This window comes from Mustela nigripes, chromosome 13, assembly GCF_022355385.1.
Source record: "Mustela nigripes isolate SB6536 chromosome 13, MUSNIG.SB6536, whole genome shotgun sequence".
Taxonomy (NCBI): domain Eukaryota; kingdom Metazoa; phylum Chordata; class Mammalia; order Carnivora; family Mustelidae; genus Mustela; species Mustela nigripes.
In genome coordinates, this window is record NC_081569.1 from 48,821,334 (window position 1) to 48,831,550 (window position 10,217).

The 10,217-nt window shown below is 40.7% G+C and overlaps 1 protein-coding gene across 1 annotated transcript; it reads left to right on the plus strand.

The window, feature by feature from the left end:
• The first annotated feature begins 8,654 nt into the window (after positions 1-8,654).
• Positions 8,655-9,596, plus strand: LOC131999297 (olfactory receptor 10G3). The gene has a single exon (XM_059372082.1). The coding sequence runs from the start codon at positions 8,655-8,657 to the stop codon at positions 9,594-9,596; it is 942 nt and encodes a 313-aa protein (XP_059228065.1).
• Positions 9,597-10,217: the final 621 nt, after the last annotated feature.

Below are 10,217 nucleotides of genomic sequence, written 5' to 3' on the forward strand. Positions count from 1 at the left end.
ATTTTTTGGTATACAGTTGTTCATAGTACTCCCTTATCCTTTTTAATCCCCACTTTCTTCACTGATTTTTAGTGCTTTAAGTGTTCCATCTTTGTTTCTTAGTGCATCTGTGTAAAGTTTTTTCAATTTCTTTTTTTTTTTGCTTTGTCAATTTCTTTTATCCTTTTCATTGACATTCTCTATTGTTTTTCTATTCTCTATTATTTATTCATGTTCTAATATTTTATTATTCCCATCTGCCAACTTTGTATTTAGTTTTTCTTTTTCTAGATCCTTTCGTTTTAAAGGTAAGTTGTTTTTATAATTTTTTAATAATTTTTTAAAGTTTTCTTTAAGTGCTCTCTAACCCAAACATGGATCTTGAACTCATGAGTTCACATGATCAAGAGGTGCATGCTTGGGAGGCCTGGGTGACTCAGCTGGTTAAATGTCTGCTTTTGGCTCAGGTCATGATTACAGGATCCTAGGATCAAATCCCACATCTGGCTCCTTGCTCAGTGGGGAGCCTGCTTCTCTCTCTACCAGCTGTTCCTTCTGTTGTGTTCTCTCTTTCTCTGACAAATAAATAAAAATAAAATCTTAAAAAAGAAGAAGAAGAAGAAGAAGAAGAAGAAGAAGAGTTGCATGCTCTACCAATTGAGTCAGCTAGATATCCCAATAAATTGTTAATTGAGATTTTTCTCATTTTTGGTTTGATTTGATTTGCTGAGTGTGTGTGTGTGTGTGTGTGTGTGTGTGTTTCTTTTTTAAGTAATCTCTGCACCCAATGTGAGGCTCCAACTCACAACCCTGAGATCCAGAGTCACATGGTCATCCACTGTGCCAGCAAGACGTATTTCTTGGGGGTTATTGTTGTTTGTTTTTGTTTTTAACATTGTATTCACTTATTTGACAGAGACACAGTGAGAGAGAGAACACAAGCAGGGAGAGTGGCAAAGGGAGAGGCAGGCTTCCCCCGGAGCAGTGACCCCGATGTGGGGCTCGATCGCAAGACCCTGGGATCATGACCTGAGCGGAACGCAGATGCTTAATGACTAAGCCACCCAGGCACCGTATTTCTTGGTTTTTAATGTAGACATTTATAGTTCTAAGTTTCCCATTAGCACTACATTCACTGTATCCCATAAGTTTGATGTATTTCATATTGTTTTCATTCATCTTTATTTTCTAATTTCCTTTGTGATTTTTTCTTTGGTCCATTGGTTGTTTAAAAGTGTATTGTGGGGGCACCTGGATGGTTCAGTGGATTAAAGCCTCTGCCTTCAGCTCAGGTCATGATCCCAGGGTCCTGGGATCAAGCCCTGCATCGGGCTCTCTGCTCAGCAGGGATCCTGCTTTTTCCTCTCTCCCTGCCTGCTTCTCTGCCTACTTGTGATCTCTCTCTGTCAAATAAATGAATAAAATCTAAAAAAAAAAAAAAAAAAAAGATAAGAAAGAAATTTGTTTGGGGGCACCAGGATGGCTCAGTCAGTTAAGTGTCCAAATCTTGATTTTGGATCAGGTCATGATCTCCCAGCATCTGGCTCCATGCTTAGCAGGAAGTCTGCTCGATTCTCTTCCACTCCCTCTGTCCCTCCCAGGCTCTCTCTCTTTTTCTCTCTAAAATAAATAAATAAATAAACAAACAAACAAATAAAATCTTTTTTTTTAGTGTATTTTTTGGGGTACCTGGCTGGGTCAGTTGGTAGAGCATGTGACTCTTGATCTGAGTCGTAAGTTCAAACCCCACATTGGGCATAGAGTTTGCTTAAAGAAAAAAAGTGTGTTGCTTAATTTCAACAATTTTGTGAATTTTCCAGTTTACAGTTTTCCTTTTACTAACTTCTAACAATCTCATTATGATCAGAAAACATATTTTGTGCAGTGTCTATCTTTTTCAAATACATTGATACTTAATCTATGGCCTAATATATGGTCTACCCTGAAAACTGTCCCATGTGCACTTGAGAAGAATGTGTATTCTGTTTTGGGGTAGAATATTCTGTATAGTCTATTAGGTCTAATTGGCTTATTGTTGTTTAAGTCCTCTATTTCCTTATCTTTTATTGTTCCAAAACAAGATAAGTTTCAGAACATGTGAATGTGGCAATAAGAAGACATCCATGACTAGTAACAACCACACTAGTTTTTGGGGGGTTTTGCTTTGTTTTGTTGTTTTTTTCTCAAATTTCTTTTTTGGAAGAGAAAAGAAATCACAGGTATGAAATCATCCACAAGCATTATGAGCCCCACAGATTTTGTCCCAGCTGATGTTACAAAATCGGAAAAAGCTAAAAATTAAGTATCCCAGGAAACAAACCAAGATTTTGATCTTGTCTCCTCACAGGGGTCCCATTACAATATTCCCCCAGCTACACATCTCACATACCCTAATCAACTCTGGGGAAAATAAAAGAAATAACAGAACACAAGGGAGACCAACCTTAGCAGTTACCTTCACCAGGGGTCACAACTCTTCCCCCAGCATAAGGCAATTGGAGGAGGATGTTTACAAATAAACAAGCAAAAAAAATCGACTTTCAGTAATTTAGTCCTCCATTTTGAACCAGCCAGAACTGCCTAATTAGGTCTCCTGCCATGAGCTCTTCACAACAACTACTGCTGACCCTATGGGATCCAAAACCATTGAAATCTCTCTAGGAACAGACATATCCCTTCTTTCAGACTGAAAGAGGATTTTCTGTGGATACTGACACCTGCAAACAAAGGGGATTCTCTCTCCCCCCAAATAACACTTGCCATTGTCCTGTCCCATCTTCCAGAATCCATCATCACCCACAGGATTTGATCACTGGTGTGAAGAAGAGCTGAAAAGAGAGGAAGAGAAGAGGAAGATACTCTCAAATATTGATTAACACAGAGTAAGTTTCAGATATAGATAAATGTTGGGTCCATACACTGCAAAGAGTTTCTTCCCTCTCAGTCATTTCAGCTCTCAATGTCTTTCCTTGTCTAGTCAATAGATTTTTTTTCCTGCTCTTACAGAAATTCTCTTTACTACTCTGTTAAGACTATGCAGCTGCCTTTTAGCTACTTTATATCAAGATAACCTTATTTCCACAAGACTTTTATTGATTACATATTTATCCAAGGCTACCTTTCTTCAGAGGTTCATTCACTGCCTAGATTGCAAACCAACCAGAAAAGGTAAGACTATCTAGAGTTCTGTGGTGGTTTCATATCTGCTCCTTGCTATTTGTTCCTTATCAGCTTCCCCACCAGTAAGACAGGATGGATAGGAGTAAAATTGTAATCTCCTTTCTATGTTAGTGAAAATGTTAGACATGTCAAATTCATTGCTCTAACAAGGGTTTTACATGTTAATAGAAATGTTTTATCTCATTTCTCAGACTTAGTAATTCAAATTTTTCTCATCTTGTTGCATATGTATATATTCATTCTAGTGTTATTCCTCTACATCATTTTCCAATTTACATGTCTTATTAGAAAATTCAGAAAATGGCAATAGATCATCTAAGTTTTCTAAATATTTGAGATGCTTTTTTTAAAAAGATTTTATTTATTTATTTGAGAGAGAGAGAACTTGAGTGAGGGGCAGTGCCACGGGCAGAGGGCAGAAACAGACTCCCTGCTGAACAGGGAGCCCAACACAGGGCTCAATCCCAGGACCCTGAGATTATGACCTGAGCTGAAGTCAGACATTTAACCAACTGAGCCACCCAGGAGCCCCTGAGATGCTTTTTATAAATTAAAAGAGAGTCTACTGAATCAATAGTATTTTTTTAAAAAAACCCTTTTTTTGCTTGTATGTTTGTATTTACTTCATGGCTATTTGAGAGATAGGTGACTGGAGTTAAGTATGTATTTGGGACCAGAATGAAGCAAAAATCATCAAAGTATCAAGGTGCCCTTTGCCTCGTTTGAAAAGTACCTGATCCCCTGCTCAGATCAGTCACTAACAAATTTTTAATGATCAACTTTAGAGGTATATATAATCCTTTTGTGATCTACTAATTATTCCCACATCTTTTTTAAACATGCTTATACTAGTAGACTTTTTATATTTACTATCCTATCACAATTCAAAAACATACTGTATAAATACTTTCACACTCTAAATCTCTGTAAAATAAAAATACTGCTATGCCCCCAAGCAATGGTCTACTTCCCAAAGAAAGGTTCAGTGTGCTAGGATGCCTGACAAGGAAAGGAGATGGTCTACTTCACAGATTCATAGTAACAAATATTGACTCTTGTTTGGATTTTAGAACTTACACTTAATTTTACATCTAGGTTTAAAAATGGAGCAGCAACACCAGTTTAGAATCTTTGATAGAATGAACCATCAAACTCTTAAAATTGTTATTCAGATCACAGACAAAGCTATGGCCTCAGGACACTGGGGATTAATAATGCCAATGAATTCTGAAAACATCTAATGATTTAGCATCCTGAAATAACATGATTTACTCAATCATTTTGGCTTATTTGTTAAGTAAAATATAAATACTACTGAACTGGAAACCATAAAACCAAAGGACCTTGAGTCCTTACTTTAGCACTATACTGCTGTGGGACTCCTCTGTCATTTAACTCCTCTAAGGATCATGAGAATATACACAAAAGTAACATGTCATCGTTCTGTGAGTTCCTATCACCCTAGTCCATGACGTTTTCATCAGCGTCCTGTTCCTTTCTCTTCATGCCACATTCTTCTTTTTCTCTGCACTTTTTTATTAAGAGGATTTAATGCATGTCAGAGCTACATCTGGGTTATTAATGACTCCGAGTAAGTACAAGTTCATCCAGTGAATACCAAGCTTCACACTTGGAGATCTAGGATAATGGCAGTACCACAAGGAAGATGGTCATAACACATCAGAGGCAAAAAGGAAGTCATCCTATTAACCTTTATAGCTAAATGAGGAAAAACTTATTAAATATGGAAAAACTTATTTTAAAAATGGAGGAAAACTTAACTGCAACTGGAATGAGATCACACCTAATAAGGACAGTAGTACAAATAAAACTACATCCCATCCCTCATTGTTCCCAGTAAGATGGATCAAGACACCTGGCTTGTTCAGTCAGTAGGGCATACAATTCTTGATCTCGGGGTCAGGAGTTTAAGCCCCACATTGGATGTAGAGCTTACTTTAAAAAAAAAAAATGGAGGAACAAAAAAGATGGATCTAAAATCTAAGGGCAAGATTAGGAAATACTATTCTCTCTAATTGAGTGCAGCAAGAATCGGCACACTCCATGTGGACTGGAATTCCCTATCTACAGCAAACTTCCCCCAAAGAAATAACAGTTCCTAGAGACTGATTCAGAGAACATTCCCTATTACAAACAGGGAAACAGTAGGGAAAACAAGTAAGGAAAAATGATTAGGGAAATTAAACTCGGGAAGAAAAAGAGTAAAACTTTGTCAATATAACCCCACTACTTCCCAGAAGAAAAAAAATATTGTATTGAAGAAAAGATTAAAGACTCCCCCTAGATGGGGGCACCTGGGTGGTTCAGTGGGTTAAAGCCTCTGCCTCCAGCTCAGATCATGATTCCAGGGTCCTGGGATCGAGCCCCACATTGGGCTCTCTGCTCAGTGGGGAGCCTGCTTTCCCCTCTCTCTCTGCCTGCCTCTCTGCCTACTTGTGATCTCTGTCTGTCAGATAAATAAATAAAATCTTAAAAAAAAAAAGTTCTAAAAAAATAAAAAAGAATCCCCCTAGGTGAATGTGCTGTGTAACTTATCAGGCATAACTCATTGATACATATCACAGCCTAAATCAAGTGTGTCCCATCACATTTCCTTTACTCTGGTTCAAAATTTAAAAATACGCATCTGATTCCTAATTTGATTTCCAGAGACCTTAATATTAGTAAGTGATTGCCCTGGGTAGTAAACACACTATTTCAGTCATGGGAATGAGATTTCCCACTGTAAATTAACAAATTGGTTGTTTGGTTTACATGTCATTCTCTCAGGTATTGAATAATGTGAATTGGTTTCCCAGAGCCTGATTCCTCTAGGAAGACCTGATCAAATCAGGCTTCTAAATCCGCAGAGTTTAACATCAGACCTCTGTGAACCCAGAAAACTATAGCATCCCATGAGAACCACTGGAGAAACCACCTAAGCTAATTCAGGCTATTGAGGAGTCACGAATGTCTCAAGGAACTTGTATGGCAGCTTAAACCTGCAAGTTTCTGAAGCTGGGAGGTGAATATGTCTGCATCTGTAGCTCTGGCATCCAGAAGAGCTCTGTGGTCAACTTTCTGAAGGTCAACCATCACTGATTTCCTGCAACTAAAATATTTTTTTTTTAAATCAAAACTGTTATTCCATTCACTTGGGGGAAAAAACAAAAGCACAACACAGGTGAAAGGATTTACTGCTGCCTTCTTAAAGTGCTATAAGAGATAGCTAAATAATAAGAGCTAGGTTGCCTGGGTGGCTCAGTGGGTTAAGCCGCTGCTTTCGGCTCGGGTCATAATCTCAGGGTTCTGGGATCGAGTCCTGCATTGGGCTCTCTGCTCAGCAGGGAGCCTGCTTTCCTCTCTCTCTCCCTGCCTCTCCATCTACTTGTGATCTCTCTCTGTCAAATAAATAAATAAAATATTTAATAATAATAATAATAAGAGCTAAGCTTTGACAGGGCATGGATACAGCAGTTTTAAAATTAGGTGTTCAAGGATTGAGTAGAACTACCCATTATTGGTAAATTTTCCAGAATTGGGTCCAGAGTTTCACTCCCCATCCTCACAACCTCAATAAGGAAATGAAAACCCACTGGGGCTGTGAAACATTCTTAGAACCAAGAGGCAAGCTGATGACAGAGTTCCATTACAATATTCACATTTAGGGTTTCCAGCCAGCAGCCTGATATCTTACTCAAGGTTGCCACTTCCCTACTCTTCACATTCATTTGAGCCAGAGCACAGGAGTGAAGCTGGAAGGAAGCTCTTGACTTCTCTGTTAATCTCACTCTCTTCCTTCTGAGTGGACAGGAATCATTCCAGAGCAAAATCAATCTATCCATCTCAGTGTCTTTGACATTGTACCTCAAGCCATGAGCTTAGATATTGGAGGATCATAAAACTAAGGGGAGTTTAAAAGCTCATTAACCAAACTTTGTCTGCAGGTGGTGAAATGCCAATCAAGAGGTTGGACCAAGGGGCGCCTGGGTGGCTCAGTGGGTTAAGCCTCTGCCTTCGGCTCAGGTCACGATCTCAGGGTGCTGGGATCGAGCCCCGCATCGGGCTCTCTGCTCAGCAGGGAGCCTGCCTCCTCTCTCTCTCTGCCTGCCCCCTGCCTACTTGTGATCTCTCTGTGTCAAATAAATAAATAAAATCTTAAAAAAAAAAAAAAAGAGGTTGGACCAAAAACTTAAAATAACTCCTCCACACTAAGAGCCCTACTCTAGCCATTTATGCTCCTTTCCGTCATCCTTGCTTTTTCTATCATCTCTGATGTCTCACTACAGCCATCCCTCTTTGATTCCTTTTTTCCTCTCTTCCTTTACCATGTCCCAAGGCTACATTATTATATACAGAGATACTGGAATACATAGCACCAAGTACCAACAACAAATTTACCTATGTGCTTTCAGCCTCATGGGCATTCTTTTCCCTTATTTATTTATTTTTTAAAGTACATTTATTTTAGGGAGAGGGAGAGCACACATGAGCAAGGGGAAGGACAGAGGGAGAAGGAGGGAGAGAGAGAACCTCAAGCAGGCTCCACACAGAGGGCGGAGCCTGATATGGGGCTTGCTCTCATGACCGTGAGATCATGACCTGAGCCGAAACAAAGAGTCAGATGCTCAACTGACTGAGCCACCGCCACCCCCTTCCTTTAATTGCAAAGAACTTAGACAGTAGACTTGCGTAGCATCAAGACCTGTCACACACAGCTAGCCATTTAAGCAAAATCCTATTCCATTCCCTCCACTACAAAAGAAGACCAAGAATTTTGTCGTTTCCTTTTTTGCATACTCCCCACTCTGTGTAAGTTTATGTCTTCGCAGAGATAAGAACAAGCCAGTGGTTTCTGGAGGTTTCTGCACTGGTGGAGCATCTAACATTTCCACACAACACCTTTCCAGTAAACCCTTACTTAGTCTTTAGCAAAAGTGTTCTGGGTGCAAACTCTGAGGAGCAAACTTTTTTCTGTAAAGCCCCAGAGAGTAAATATTTTAGGCTTTGCAGGCCAAACCCAAACACTCAACTCTGCCATCATAGCATCAAAGCAGCTACAGACAATACATAAGTAAATAAGCATGGCTGTGTTCCAATAAAACTTTATTTACTAAACAGGCCAACTCCTGCCATAGAGCATACTTCTTCTTACTTGTCTTCTCTCCACATAAGAAAAAACTCTAGGGGCACCTGAGTGGCTCAGTGGGTTGAGCCACTGATCAGGTCATGGTCTCAGGGTCCTGGGATCAAGCCCCGCATTGGGCTCTCTACTAGGCAGGGAGCCTGCTTCCCCCTCTCTCTCTGCCTGCCTCTCTGCCTACTTGTGATTTCTCAGTCAAATAAATAAATAAACTCTTTTTTTAAAAAAAAGAAAAAAACTCTGCCATTGTCCCCGGTTTTACGATCTCTTTCCCCAGTCCTTCCTCACTTCCCTCTCACTTCCATGCTAACTCTTGTTTTTGTCCATTCTCTAGGTAAGGTCTCTACAGAGGATGGAGAGAGTCAACAGCACCTTGTTGACTGAGTTCATTCTCACAGGAATTCCCTACCCTCTCAGGCTAAGGACATTCCTGTTCATGTTCTTTTTGCTAACCTACATCCTGACTCAGCTGGGAAACCTGCTTATTCTAGTCGTTGTCTCAGTGGACCCGCAGCTCCATGCCCGTCCCATGTACATCTTTCTGGGTGTTCTCTCCATCATTGACATGGGCATCTCTACCATCATTGTCCCTCGCCTCATGATGAACTTCACTTTAGGCATTAAACCCATCCCATTTGGTTGCTGTGTGGCTCAGCTGTATTTCTATCACTTCCTGGGCAGCACCCAGTGCTTCCTCTACACCCTGATGGCCTACGACAGGTACCTGGCAATATGCCAGCCCCTGCGCTACCCCGTGCTCATGAATGGGAGGTTATGCACCATCCTCGTGGCTGGAGCTTGGGTGGCTGGCTCCATCCATGGGGCTATCCAAGCCATCCTAACCTTCCGTCTGCCCTACTGTGGGCCCAATCAGGTAGATTACTTCTTCTGTGACATCCCTGCGGTTTTGAGGCTAGCCTGTGCTGACACAACCGTCAATGAGCAGGTGACCTTTGTGGACATTGGGGTGGTGGTTGCCACTTGCTTCTTCCTGATCCTCCTCTCCTATGTACAGATCACTCAGGCCATCCTGAGAATCCGTACAACTGATGGGCGGCGCCGGGCCTTTTCGACCTGTGGAGCCCACGTAACCGTGGTCACCATCTACTATGTGCCCTGTGCCTTCATCTACCTGCGGCCTGAAACCAACAGCCCCCTGGATGGGGCAGCTGCCTTATTTCCCACAGCTATCACCCCTTTCCTCAACCCCCTCATCTATACACTGCGGAACCAAGACGTAAAGCTGGCCCTGAAGAGAATGATAGGAGCCCCTGGGATGAAGAGTAACGTTTGAAAGTGTCTACAGTTTATTCTAATGCTTAGATTTCAGCGAGGTTTTTATTTTTGTTTCTTGTTTTTTTCTTTTATGTAGCCACATAATAGCCATAAAATAAGATCAAACAGTTTTAAGTGAAATACTGCTTTCTAGCAATTCCTTGGTGTCCCCTTCAGATAAACAACTCTCAGCTGCTTCAACAACAAAAAGGGAGACCACAGTCACCCAGAAGATAGCAATAGGTGTCACACTTAGACATCCAGAGGATTACTAGGACAAAAGCATCTAATGGGCTTTACAGCTTCCAGGTTTACATTGGACAAGCATAAGATGGACTGTAGAGCTTTTGATGGGAGAACATTTTTCTGTTCTGTTCTGTTCTGTTCTGTTCTGTTCCAGTTGGATATATACATCAGGAGCTAGTGTTTGATGAGAAAATACAGCTGCCCTGCTGTGTACATGTTAACGGGCCTTGTTCTGGGGACTTCCTGAAGCCATTATTGGATGTGGGAGGAACTCAAGTGCCTACTCTACCTTGCCTGCTGAAAAAATAACACTTCTCTTAAACTGGTGCTTTCACAAACTAAACCAAATTAAACAATCCTTCCCCCAAAAAAGGCAATAAAGTCTTTTCAAAAG

Coding starts and splice junctions, on each gene's coding strand:
- LOC131999297 (XM_059372082.1), top strand. CDS start 8,655: ATGGAGAGAGTCAACAGCACCTTGTTGACTGAGTTCATTCTCACAGGA.